This window comes from Macrobrachium rosenbergii, chromosome 13 (assembly GCF_040412425.1).
Source record: "Macrobrachium rosenbergii isolate ZJJX-2024 chromosome 13, ASM4041242v1, whole genome shotgun sequence".
Classification (NCBI taxonomy): Eukaryota; Metazoa; Arthropoda; class Malacostraca; order Decapoda; family Palaemonidae; genus Macrobrachium; species Macrobrachium rosenbergii.
Genome location: NC_089753.1, coordinates 50,766,929 through 50,781,928, shown reverse-complemented (window position 1 = coordinate 50,781,928; position 15,000 = coordinate 50,766,929). Strand labels below are relative to the sequence as shown.

At 32.4% G+C, this 15,000-nt stretch overlaps 2 protein-coding genes across 5 annotated transcripts in view; one reads left to right on the top strand and one right to left on the bottom strand.

Moving 5' to 3' along the window:
• Nucleotides 1–15,000, top strand: part of LOC136845301 (uncharacterized) — a 567,827-nt gene that overhangs the window by 433,024 nt on the left and 119,803 nt on the right. The gene's annotated exons all lie outside the window — the stretch shown is intronic.
• LOC136845297 (uncharacterized) overlaps nt 11,190–15,000 on the bottom strand; it is a 105,086-nt gene continuing 101,275 nt past the window's right edge. For all 3 annotated transcript variants that reach the window (XM_067115487.1, XM_067115488.1, XM_067115490.1), the window contains one exon: nt 11,190–11,419. In XM_067115487.1, the coding sequence (XP_066971588.1) occupies nt 11,251–11,419 (169 nt within the window). In that variant the 3' untranslated portion in view covers nt 11,190–11,250. The remainder of the gene's footprint in view (nt 11,420–15,000) is intronic.

The following is a 15,000-nucleotide window of genomic DNA, read 5'->3' as shown; positions in this document are numbered from 1 at the left end:
CGACCTATTCTTCATTGCTTCCGTCAAGTCTCACGGCTGACGAGTCCATATTTTCCGTCTTGTTTCGGGTTAATCAGCTTGACATACTTTCTTTCACTTTTCTCGTTTTGAGTTTTGATGATTACGATGATGATTATGATAATGGTGATGTTGTTGTTACCGTCCGCCTTCATTATTTGGAAATTTCTCTTCCCCTTTTAGAAAGCTAATGGTCGTCTTCCTATAATACCTTTAAGTGGGATTCATGATTTTGCACGATGAAATGTTATTGCACATGAGAGAGAGAGAGAGAGAGAGAGAGAGAGAGAGAGAGAGAGAGAGACATGCATACACACGCACACACACATGTATGTATATATATGCATATAATATATACACTCACATATATGTATATATATATATACATATATACATGTTATGACAGCTATATAAAATATGTTTCATAAACATGAAATGCTTAACACGAATCAATTTGAAATGGCATCAAATACAAAACGCTTTTTTTTTCTTATCTAATCCCCCCAACCAGCCCTTGAAACGAGCTAGCAAGATTTTCTCCCTAGTAACCTCATCATGCAAACGAATACAAAAAATTAAAAAAAGGACTTCTAGTTACAGAAAAACTCTTCTGGTTACATAAAACTCTTCTGGTTAAAATTTATTTTAATGAAACAACTCTGATTGAAAAAAACTTTTGGTTACAAAAAAATTCTTCTGATTACAGAAAAATTTCTAGTTAAAAAACTTCTAGTTACAGAAAAATTTCTGGTTACAAAAGAAATCTGGCAAAAAACACTCCTGGTTAAAAGAAAATAACTTCTGGTTACGAAAACTCTTCTGGTTTAAAAAAAACATTCCGGTTGCAAAAAAACTTCAGGTTAATAAAAAAAACTTCTGGTAATAAGAAAACACTTCTGGTTCCAATTTGTTGCATTAAGATCACGTTCCCAGATCCTACTCCTGGACGTCACCGCCGCTTTCACTTGTTAAAAAAAAAAAAAAAAAAAAAAACACCTGTGGTTTGAGAATTAATTGGCTCACTGGCGGCTCACGTGTTTCCTTTCTTAGTGTGACACGTAGTTCTGGTTTATTAGAATGAGAGAGAAAGCTTTCTTAAGTAATCAAGTGTAATGGCCTAGGCACGTTTTTGCCTAAGTACTCTTACTTCATTTGAGCTGCTTGGGAACGAGAACTGCTCTGATGTCATTCCTTATAAGTTAATGGACGTTCTGTCGTCTTCAGCTATCATTAGTATGAGCGGAAGTGCTCTAATGCATCGTTATTACAAAGGAATATCGTTACTCTAATAGATACAGTGTAAGAGAATATCTTCAGATATTATTATTATGAGCGGAAGCTCTCTAAGGTTTCATCATTACAAAAGAGTGTCTTTACTTTGATAAATTATAAGTATATGTCATACCTACAGGAGAATATCTTGACCTTGGTAGATAAATTACAGGCAGGCTTCATATCTGCGAAAGAATATCATTACTTTGATAGATACATTATATGTAGGCTTCATACCTACGAGAGAATGTCTTTGACTTGATAGATAAATTATAAGCAGGCTTCATACCTACAAGAGAATATCTTTGCCTTGATAGATAAATTATAGGCAGGCTTCATACTTACAAGAGAATATCTCTACCTTGATAGATACATTATAAGTAGGCTTCATACCTACAAGAGAATATATTTGCCTTGATAGATAAATTATAGGCAGGCTTCATACCTACAAGAGAATACCTCTACCTTGATAGATACATTATAAGTAGGCTTCACACCTACAAGAGAATATATTTGCCTTGATAGAAAAGTCATAAGTAGGCTTCAACATGAAGATGGCTTATCGTCTGAAACAACTGAATTGCATTTTTAGATTTATCCTCCATATATCCAATTTTTAAAAATTTAAGGGCGGTTGATTCCTGCAAATATAAAAATCAAAATATCATTTTGGTTTCAACAGCTGAGTAACATCTGCTTCTCAGCAACAAGATTTTGTTTCTGTCTCCAAGTTTAAATTCCATTAAATTTGAACGGTGTAGTGCCATTAAAATTTCAGATACAAATTTTCACTTATTAAATGTTTTTTCACTGAATTTTCCATCTCAAAAATATCTCAACTTGCATCAATTAAATACTAAGATTTTGAAGTTTGGGGTTGAGTATCATTTAATAACACGAAAAAATTATATCGTATTTTGAAAACAAAATGCCAACTGGGTTTCTATAACTGAATGTCAAATGTCACTCAGATTTCAACAACTGTATCCTGCTTTACTTTCCTGCGAGTACCTGGGTGTCACCTGGACTTGTTACAGCCAACTTTTTCACCTGGTCTTGAACAACCTGTTTGTGCCTTAGCCTTGTTGCTTGGCTTCAACAAAATTATTGATTTTTGCAGTCATGAATGAATTGCATTGGTCTTTCAGCCACTGACCATGTATGGTACTTCTCTAACTGAATGTCATCTTGGCTTTTTATAATCTGCTGGTATTTGAGTATCCTCTTGGCTGGTTTGGCTGGTAGATGATGGTATGTGGTTTTCAAATTAATTTTGTCAAGGTTTCAATAACTGGTATCCCCTTAGAGGGGTAATGCCGTCAGCACACCTCATTCGGTGCACTGAAGGCATTGATTAAGATTCTCTGCAGCATCCCTCCGGCCCTAGTTGCAACCCCATTCATTCCTTTTACTGTACCTCCATCCGTTATCTTTCTTCCATCTTACTTTCCATCCTCTTAGTGCAACTGCGAGGTTTTCCTCCTGTTACACCTGTCAAACCTTTTTGCTGTCAATTTCCGTTTCAGCACTGAATGACTTCACCATAGGTCCCAGTGCTTGCTTGGCCTTTGGCCTGAATTCCATACTCTGTAACTGGTATGATTTGTAGGTTTCAGAAGGGTTTGATAAAGGCTTCAGTGACTGACAGAGGTAATAGACGACCCTCTGTGGGTATCCAGACGTGTTTTATTTACCTAACTTTCTTTGCAATGCGTTCACTACCAGGTGATGCGGTTTTGTGCCTCATTATAGTCACAAAACCGCATTACCTGGTAGTGAGCGCATTATAGTTGGAAGAATTTAGTAAATAGCTGTGCAGACATAATTTAGGATTATGTATGCTCTTCTCCGTTATGATTATTATTTTTATATTATTATTATTATTATTATTATTATTATTATTTTTTACTTTAAGTATTATTCTCATTCCTTTTACGGCTTTGTTTGTTGCTGAGTGTTTTGTTAGCGAATTTTATTCAATATAAAGATATAATAATTAAATTTTAAATTATTATTATTATTATTATTATTATTATTATTATTATTATTATTATTATTATTATTATTATTATTATTATTAGAGCTGGAGAGCTCTGCTGAACGAATATAATTACAGACCTCGAGGTTTATTAACTTGTTCCATGGAAGTATTTACCATTATTTATCCGTCATTATTCTGGATAACCAGGCATATTCGTCATTCGAAAGTACTTGTACAGGTTTTTTTGTTTTTTTGTAAATAGTATAAATCTTGTATAATGTATTTTGCACAACGGTGAGAGATTTCCATTTGTTTTTCCAACTCGACACAACTGCTGTACAGTAGTGTTGTTGTGTTAGTATATATATATATATATATATATATATATATATATATATATATATATATATATATATATATATATATATATATATATATTATACATATGGCGTCAAATTATACATATGGCGGTGTCCTTTCGATTTTCAACAATTCTTTGGGATGCGGTTGCTGCCTCATTACCCTTTTCAGTCCGGGTTTAGATCAACACAGTGGTCTATCTACCAGGACCCAATTCATTACAAAGGTCACCAGAATCACTAATAGCTTATAACCTGGAATTTCATGTTATTTAGATACCTGAGATTAAAGAAGTAGGTAGAGAATTCCGATACCAGGGCAAGAGAGGATTGGTCACATCAAATAAAAAACAAATCTTTTTTCAGCTTTTATTGTCATCTAGAGATTCTATAAACTACTCGCATTTCAGTCCTATAGGTTCTATAACATAAGCATTTAAGTAATATTTAGTTAACAACAATATAGAAGAGAAATCATTAAGTTCTGTGCATTCAGTTGCGACAAAGCGTCACTCGTTTTACGTACTAAACACGTATTGACATCTTGCTACAGTGTGCCTCATGATAACTTATACTTAGGATTAATCTAATACCACAAACATCACAGTCAGAGTTGCTTAAATTATAAAGATCTGATATATATATATATATATATATATATATATATATATATATATATATATACATATATATATTATCTATATATGTATGTATATCTATATACATATACATACATACATACACAAGTTATACATATATGTATGTATATATGTATATATATATATATATATATTAGATAATATATATATATTTATATATATATGATAATACCAAATTTTTTTAATGCTTGATTATTTACAGTGTTACACGTCTCTATTAAAAAACTAAGATATCTCAGTTTTATTCTCAGTACATGCTTTCATAAAACTTCCTAAATGGAAAAAAAATGTAAATAAGTTTTTTTTTTTTGAAGCACCGTCATCCAGCCACCATTGCAGTCATGGCTTTCATTTTTACAGCCAGTAAAACTTTGTTTAGTTCCAATTCCGTTTCTCTCCCATTCTTTCCTAGCTTTGTACTTATCCAGATTTATTTCAACACTTGTAAAACCCTTTATAAAAAAAATTAGCAAGAATATAAAAAGTTTCTAAGTGGGGTCAACAGGTTAGTGCCTTTGCATGACCTTCCCAGATTCAGACACTGACCTGTCGAAGTCACTTAGTTTTCTGTTTAGTAATGAAATTATTGATAATGGAATAATACTGAAAGCTGTAATAGTGATGATATTTCAGTAACAAACTTATCCTCAGTTTCTCGTAGCTGAATTTTTCATTATTTTATTTTTTTATGATGTCAATGTTTTTCATGTTTTATTTTTTGTTTTTTTGTGTTAATGTCCATAAGAAAATTTTTTAGTATTCTTTGTTATGAACGCTGCCATTAAATTGAAAAAGTATCTATTTTTTTTATTATTAATGCTTGCATTTAAAGCACTCTTCTTTACACTTTCATCACTTTCTTGTGATATCGAAAGTTATCAAAAGTTGAAGTTAATCAACTGAGTTCATTTCCCTTATTCTTTATCTCTCTGGTGGTTTAATACTGAATTACGTCTCTCTCTCTGTTTCTGGCATATATATATATATATATATATATATATATATATATATATATATATATATATATATATATATATATATATATATATATATATATATATATATATATATATATATAATATATATGGTTGTGTGTATTTGTATATAATGTGTTTGTGTACGTGTTTTGTTTGTTTACTTGAAAGAATATTATGATTTCCCCATATCGAAGTACCCTTGATGTCATGATGATTTTCTTGTACGATGATTACAATATATGAAGAAAATATATCTGTGAGCAATTAAAATCACCCCCGATAAGTCGTAGATATATTGGATTTCAGTTTCCGAAATTTATTGTTCAGTTAGCAAAATCATTTGAACTGATCTGTGGATACACATTAGGTATATTTGATTATGTATAATGTACAAGTAGTTGCTTATGAATTTACGTTCGTCCATAAGAGAAATATCTTTTAATATCTGCAGATCAAACATATGAAACTCCCGCACAGTGCGAAATTACATCCTGACTAGATTATACACATTGATGCACTTACTAGTAAACTGTTTACTTGATTCGCTAGTAAATATTGTATTTGCCCAAGTTTCTGCTCTTCTCCTTGGTCGTGTGGTAAAAGATTCACACACACACACACACACATATATATATATATATATATATATATATATATATATATATATATATATATATATATATATATATATATATATATATATATATATATATATAGTGTGTGTGTGTATATATGTATGTGTATATATGTATATAATTGATTGCATTAACTTCATTGTAGCCAACAAATGGGGATAATGTACTGCAAGAAAAGTATTCCGATCCCGGTCGGAACAGTAATGACGTTAGTTTGTTTGTGAAAGCTGGTTGGGAAAAAGAAAAAAACATTTGAACGGCACAGCTGAAATTGAAGGAGCGGCCGAGTTGCCAGTTACTGTGTTTAGGAAATTATTTTGATTTAATGTGCAATAGCCACGTTTTTCTTCAGTGAAATAATGTATCTTTATATGAGCAATGATTTATAAAAATTTAGGTGGACTGAATTTAAACGAAATTGAATTTATACGTGAAAATTACAAATTTACCTGGGCTGAATTCAAATGAAATTGAATTTTATACGTAAAAATAACAAGTTTACCTGCACTGAATTAAAACGAAATTGAATTCACATGTAAAAATGACAACTTTACCTGGACTGAATTCAAACGAAATTGAATTCATATGTAAACATTACAAATTTACCTGGACTGAATCAAGACGAAATTGAATTTATACCTAAAAATTACAAATTGACCTGGACTGAATTCAAACAAAATTTAATTTATACGTAAAAATTACAAATTACCTCGACTGAATTCAAACGAAACTGAATTTATACGTGAAAAATTAGTGGGGGTACCTGCACCACACAGGTAGGCCACGATTTTGCCGGTCATGGTCGGTTAATTGCAGGTAAAGTACTCAGGGGGGATGCATACGTACTGTTATTTCCAAACGGTGACTTTCATTTTTATTACACAGTCGCATTTCTCATTTATGCGCAGAAGATCCAGTGCTTTCTTCGAAACAAAAAATAGCTATAATTCTTTCCTATTTTTATTGGTACCTCGAAAGTTCAAGCGAAAATGCAATGCATTACTACCCTAAAGCAATTCTCCTTTGTATTTTATAATTTTCTTACATTTTTATCTATTTATTTATCAGTTTGTTTATTTATTTTTATTTTCTAATAAATGATCGTCTTCTTTTATATTGACTGTTACCCTCTATTACTTTCAAATGAACACCATATTCTTTAGAACCATGAGTTTCAAGTCAGTGGCTCCCAGTGAGATTGTTCCATATGAATATGGTTCATCTGAATAATAATAATAATAATAATAATAATAATAATAATAATAATAATAATAATACTAAAATTCTTGATACGTAAGTAATTCACTCCTGAATATTTGCAAAGTGTCTTTGTTGAAAAGTCATTGCAAGTAACTTCTTTTAAATGATCACCACAATCTTTAGAAGCTTGAATTTCAAGCCAATGGCCCTGTGTGGGTTTGATCCGTCTAAATAGAGTTCATCTTCTGAATACTAATAATAATAACATTCTTCACTGTTGAATATTTGCATAGTGTCTTTGTTGCAGAGTCATTGCAAATATAATCAAAGTTTCAGGAAATGTTGCAACAGTTATGATGTTTTACTTCCGTGGATAAAAGTGGTTCAGTCCATAGCTTCAAGCGTCTTAGCAGCAGGCTCCTAAAACTTCAGCTTATAGGGTTAGGTTTTAGGTCAGTCAGTCTCTCTCTCTCTCTCTCTCTCTCTCTCTCTCTCTCTCTCTCTCTCTCTCTCTCTCTCTCTCGGAACTCTTCCCTTTTTATTGCCGTAACTGGGATAAACATTTGCCAACGGACAAGGCACAAGAACGACTCTCTCTCTCTCTCTCTCTCTCTCTCTCTCTCTCTCTCTCTCTCTCTCTCTCTCTCTACATAAGGAATATTTCCCTTCTTAATTGCCGTAACTGTGATAAATAATTGCTGACAGTCAAAGCAAAAGAGCATGACTCACACACAGGTCCTCTCTCTCTCTCTCTCTCTCTCTCTCTCTCTCTCTCTCTCTCTCTCTCTCTCAGGAAAATAGAAAGTTATCACAACTAAACAAAAACGGAGCATGGGGACGCGGAGAGTCCTGTATCCTGGTAAGAGATGGATTCACATTCCAAGACCACAAGATGCCCCAACCGCCGGAAATATCAAATTGAGGGGCTTCGCAAGATAAGTACCCACTTCTAAATCCTTGTGTGGGAACTAGAAAGTTATACGGAGCAGAGAGAGGGAGAGGAAAGGAAAACCTCCATCACGTTGAAAGGTCGCTTTCAACGTCCTCGCCAACGCACCGACAGACTTGGCAACCAACGCTCCTTCAGGAGAGAGAGAGAGAGAGAGACGACCCCCCTCCTGGAATGTGGGGATGACCTGCTTTTGAAGACGGTATATACTACGAGCTCCGTCCTCATAGAAAACGGGAGACACGTCGCTTAGAAAATAAGAAGTGTTCCCGATGGGTGACTGATCTAGTTTTCTTTTTTTTTTTCCTGTCTACTAGTTCCTCTAGCTATGGCTCTTTTAAGAGAGTAATTTAAACTTGTGAAAGGGTTAGATTACATAGGTCTTTTTCCATGTAAGAATTTTATTTCTTGTTTTTTTATATATATATTTTACGAATTTGCAAAATTGGTCATTCTTTTTTAAATCTCATTATATTAGATAATTTGTTTAAATTCGTTTGTTTTGTATGCTTTTATAAAAGCAAATAAAGAATCATAATAATAGTTCTTGAAGCCTTGTCTCTAATCCTAGGACGTTTCATGAAAAAATCCAAAAGAATAATTGAACTTTCTGGAAACTTTGCAACTTGTTAACTCATTAGCTGACATGGCTGTTGAAAATGAGATTTTAATTTGGCTTCATATTACACAAAAACTGTTACGCCCCCACGAAATAATGTATAATAAACTCAGTAATAATTTAGAGAGAGAGAGAGAGAGAGAGAGAGAGAGAGAATATCTCATAAACGGACCAAAAATTCACCGTTAACCGTACACACCAAGGTAAGGAGGAATATCGGGAAAGACCTTGTCAGCGACCTAGACCTTCCACCCTCTTCAGTATTCTGAACCTCCTACCCCAACCCCTCCCCCCCTCCTCCCTACAAACACACACACACCTCGAATTAACAACTAACCCGGGCCTATATGTAGGTCACAGGAACGCCCGTACGAAATATTCCTAAGCCCCTCTTCGTACGAGAAACGTGATTGGTTGTTTCCCGTGAGCTCCACCAATGACCGAGCTGGTTTTTGCGCCGCTAGGAATGGCCATTGATGATTTTCACCGCTGGGTAAGACGAAGGTTCGAAAAATGGAGGTTTTATGCGTATTTGCAACGCAAAGGGCTTTTCTCGAACCCGTCAACAACCAGTCGGAGAATGGCATTACGGAAGTAGCATTACCTGAAGGGTCGTTATGCCTATGTTATGCAGATTGTCGCGTAAGAGCGCTTGCGTAAGATTGGATCAGCGTTACCTCTCGAAGCGGAAGTTCTCCCAGGCAGGAATGTTGGTTTGCGTTGAGCCATATGGAAACTTCCTTAGGAAATGTGGTTTAAAAAGTGACGCAACATTGTTATTAACGTAAGTGTTACGTTAGAGAAACTTTTTCCATGGAAAATCTTGTTATGAAGTTATGGAAATGTTTGTTTTTGGTGGTGCAGCCGGAAGAAAAAAAATTTTTTTTTTACGAAGTAAGACGACAAGGGAAGACAACGATTAAATATAATGCCTCAAAAAGTTACGTCAAAACTACGAAAGTTTAAGTTAACACAGAAGTACGCTCTCTCTCTCTCTCTCTCTCTCTCTCTCTCTCTCTCTCTCTCTCTCTCTCTCTCTCCATAGGAATTTCCAGTCAAATGAATACCGTGTCAGAAAAGTATGTTAAGAATGTGGAGTTTTCACTATGTAGTCATGTAACGTATTGGATCATTTTTTCCTACAGTTGAAATCACCAGACACACTCTGTACCTAATAAAGCACTTCCGCTTCACATTGAAGACTTGTAAGGACAAATTTTCGTATTATTATTATTATTATTATTATTATTATTATTATTATTATTATTATTATTATTATTATTATTATTATTTACGAAAGCCAGTGCTTCCGAGCAAATTGTCATGATAGCAGGAGTTTTGATATGGTATTATTGCAGAGAGAGAGAGAGAGAGAGAGAGAGAGAGAGAGAGAGAGAGATAGAGAGAGGGGTTGGTTTACAAATATATTATTTGGCCAACTATGTTTACTATTGGAGAGACAAACAAACTAACAGACAGAAATTGGCCTGGAAAATTCAGTTTTTGTTTACATATTGCTTAGTATTAAAGAGAGAGAGAGAGACTTTGATTCGAAAACTTGGTTACATCTCAATTACGCATTATCCGACGAAACCTTGTTATTGAAGATTTAATAGGTAAAAATATTATCCCCGTCTAATACGTACCGAGAATGTGTGATTATTGTGACCAAACGCTTTCTTTTGATATAGCGTTCAGAAGAGTAACGTAATTCAGACTCTTCTCGGGTAAAAGTGATTGTTCTTAAAAGGAATGAAAATTAATGTAAATGGAATTTGTATTCGTATGGAGATATGAAATAAAATATTTGGAAAGAATGAAGTACTTTTGAAATTATGTACTGTATATATATCAAATTCGATAAAAATATAAACTTGTGAATGCCGCTTCTGAAGTGAAATGTATTTTTACATGTAGAGAAGAATTCTAAAATTTACTTCTCGTAGACTACATGTTTCTCCCGAAACAGATAGTGTTACAAAGAATCTGAAATAATTTTTTATGTATATGAGATGATAAAAGCTCTTTCTTCGCAAATGTTTTCATATAAAGAAAAAAATGTCATAGAGAATGAATAATCTAAGAAACAATATGCACACAGGCACCAAATATCAAAAATTAGTTTCCTTCATGAAAAATATTTCCAAGCATATAACAGACAAAAAAATCAAAATAAAAAACAAAAATAATCTTTACCTATAAAATACAAAAAAAGCTACATTAAACAAAGAAAACGTTATCAGACAAAAACACCAGATGTTTCGGAAAAAATTTACCTATAAAAAGCCAAAAAAAACTACAAAAAAAGGAAAAATTATCAGACAAAAAATAATCAGATCATAAAAAAATAATTTTTATATATAAAAAAACATAAAAAGTTTCAAAAAATAAGAAAAAATTCTGACAAAAAAAATTAGATCATTCTAAAAAAAATTAATTTACCTATGCAAAAAAAGTTACAAAATCCAGAAAAAAATATGACAAAAAATGGATCATTCTAAAAAAATTTTTACCTATACAAAAACACACACACTCACACACAAAAGTTAGAAAAACAAGAAATTATCTGTCGTCGTCTTTGCTAGACGATTTCATTCAGGTCGATGACTTGGACATCCGTTCCGTTTTCTCCTGACGGGGCGCCGAGGTAATCCCCGAAGTCTGGGTGCTCCTCCTTCAGGTATTCCCTTCCCGGGCCTTGTCCCGTGCAGGGGCGCCACTGGTCGCGGCCCACGATACCCACGTAGCACCTGTTGAGCGAGGGAGAGAGAGAGAGAGATCCGTTATTCTTTGGAAGGGAAAGTTTTGTGAGAGTTAACTCGTCCGTTTTCGTTCTCACTTTTGGACTGATTATTATTATTATTATTATTATTATTATTATTATTATTATTATTATTATTATTATTATATACTGAATGATACTGCTACTATGAAACAGAATCTAATTCTCTATCCATGCTAGCATATAAATTAGAAATTGAGACACAGCTTTTAACAATTATTACAAAACTCATTTTCATTTTCACATATAAAACCATATAAATGAGAAATCTGACTTTTACATTGTATAAGTTCTTTTGAAAATCTTGGAGAGACAGACTGCATCTTGTGTGGAATTAATGACTGGGAAAAATATTTAAATTCAAAAAGTACTTGAGAAACTTAAGTTATTTGAACACCATATTCCTTGAAAACATGAATTACAAATCAGTGGCCCGTGTAAGCTCGTTCCATATGAGTAGGGATTTATATCTGAATAATAATAAATAATAATAATAATAATAATAATAATAATAATAATAATAATAATAATAATCAGTGTCCCTTGTGGGCTCGTTCCATATGAATAGGGGTTTGTCTTCTGAATAATAATAATAATAATAATAATAATAATAATAATAATAATAATAATAATAATAATAATATTAATAGTCATATAAAATATACAAATTAAAATTAATGAGGTTAATCTGAAACTGATGAATAAATATCACTCATAATGACATACAGAATTAGGCAAAGAATTCATCTGTTATTATTATTGTGTTATTCTTTTTTTTTTTGTATTTTTTTATTTTACCGTATCAGTCATTTGATCAGTGATACGTGAGAGGCGATTTTCACTGAAGGAATCCATGGTTCAGACTCGTGTCTTATTTCACCGACATCGTTATCAGGAGGGCTCACGTGAAAGCCTGGATTTTAAGACTTCTTTCTTCCTTTCACTCTTTCTCCCTCTTTCTCTCTTTCTGTGGAGACCAGTCCGCCTGGAGCTTTCTAAAGAAATATGAGAACACTCCCAATCTTGATGTTCGGGATATTGTGAGAATATGTTTAGCCAGTAAGGAATGATAGGAATACGTTTGATCGTCAAAGTGCTATTGGAAACATTTAAACTTCAAGATCGTGTTGGAAACATTTAAAATCAAACGTTTTCAACAGGGTCTTGAAGTCTGAATGTTTCCGACAGGATCTTGGGGTCGAAACGTTTCCAACAGGATCTTGGAGTTGAAACGTTACCAACAGGATCTTGAAGTTTAAATGTTTCCAACCGGATCTTGAATTTGAAACGTTTCCAACGGGATCTTGAAGTTAAAACGTCTCCAACAGGATCTTGAAGTTGAAACGCTTCCAACAGGCTCTTGAAGTTGAAACGTTTCCAACAGGATTTTAAAGTTAAAACGTTTCCAACATTGGAAACGTTTAAACTTCAAGATCCTGTTGGAAGAAGTTTAAATTTCAAGGTCATGTTAGAATAAGGCGATTAAGATATTTTTCTGATTTTATTTGATTTCCAAGAAATGTTTAGGATCTCTTCTAGTCGATTTCACTCAAATTCTTGGGAACTCAAGCCACGGAATTTAGTGCCCACAAGATTATTATTTTACGTGCAGAGGAATTTTTCTATTTTGTTTTTGAGCATTTGCTACGATTGCTGTGCATTGACTACATTCCTAACATGGCTCTATTTAGAAATTCTGTTAGACTTTTCTAGCTCTCCATGAGAGTTTTCAGATGTGAGGAGTTAAGTGAAATATTAACTCGGTAGTTATTGATATGTATGTTCAATTTAATTTATCTCCTTTCTTTGTCAAGTTTTAAAACAATTTTTTCATATAGTATAGGAATTAAGATATAATGTCAAAACTGATTGTAGTGATACAAAAAGTTTTGAGAGGTTAATTTGTCTCCTTTCTTTGTCAAGTTTTAAAACAATTTTTTCATATATCGTAGTGTAGGAATTAAGATGTAATGTCATAATTGATTGTAGTGGTACAAAAAGGTTTGGGAAGGTTAATTTATGTATGTGTATATATATATATTATAAATATATATATAAATATATATATATATATATATATATTATAATATATGTATATATATACATACATATAACATATATATATAATATATATATATATATATATATATATATATATATATATATATATATATATATATATATATATATATATATATATATATATATATATATATATATATATAGTCCCAGACATTTGTTTCACCAACAGCTTTCAAATCCAATGGTGACATTTTTGTCTACTTTGTGAAGGTTGAAGTATCTGAAAGTTGCCTATCTAAAGTTCAGTCTATTAGTTAAGACTTTAGCTTAAGGAAGTGTATTAATTTCTCACTTAAGAAAGTGTATTGGAAATAAATAGGTTTTTATGTACCTTCGAGAGTGATATATTTGTCCAATTCTGCTCCTTCCAGATGCGAAATGTACTGTGCCAACCGCCAAGCCAGGAAATTGTGTAATTTTATTTCGTTTTTAATGTCTTAGTCTGATTTATTTCCATAATTTGTCGCACAGATTTTCCTCACAAATATCCTACCTTGACTGAATATTTATAGCTCTCTCCTTGTGCAAATATCTTAATTTTGAAGCAGATTAGTCAAATTTCTCATCTGTCAGGGAATAGGTGACAACACGAAGAATTTAAGGAAGGAATAGTGGAAGTAAAGATGATAATGCTATTGCTTATTATACCTAACAAAACAACGATGACTTTTTCTGTGTTTGTTTTTGGGTCATAGTAAAACTATTTTGTTTGATTTCACTACTTCAGCTGGTTCATCCTCTCTTCTTATAAGCTCCCTTAATCTCCATTAAATTCTCTCTCTCTCTCTCTCTGTCGCTCCTTAATCATTCAGAACTTTCTAAAAGGAACGCAGAACCGAATGACGTCATAAATATAAATTTAGTACAACAGGCAAAGCAGTACCTGCTTTCTCCAATGTGAATGACAATAAAATGTACTGTATATTTTGTACTTTTCCCGTTAAAGCGATCTTTGTCACTTATTAACGAGATTGTATTTTCCTGTCTTGAAGACTGATAAATTTGCGAATTTTGAAAATGAGATATTATTTTGATAAATTTGCGAATTTTTAATATGAGGTATTATTATGCATTATTTCACCTTGAAGACAGATAATTTTTTTTAGCTTTTCTACTAAGATACCATTTTGTATTATTTAGTTTTGAAGATTTATAAATGTTTGAAATTTGATTGTAAGATATCTTGTAATATTTCATCTTGAAGATTGATAAATTTTTTAGTTTTTGTAATAAGATGCTATTTTGTATTATTTCGTCTTGAAAACTGATAAAATTTTTGAATTTTGATTTAAAGTGATAATTTTGCATTATTTCGTCTTCAAGATTGATCATTTTCGAATTTTGATTAGAAGATATTTTGTAGTGTTTCGTCTTGAAGACTGATAAATTTATGAATTTTGCAGAAAGGTATCATATTTTCAAAGACGTTTATTTATCTAACTGCGCAAACGGATTGCACGGTACAAA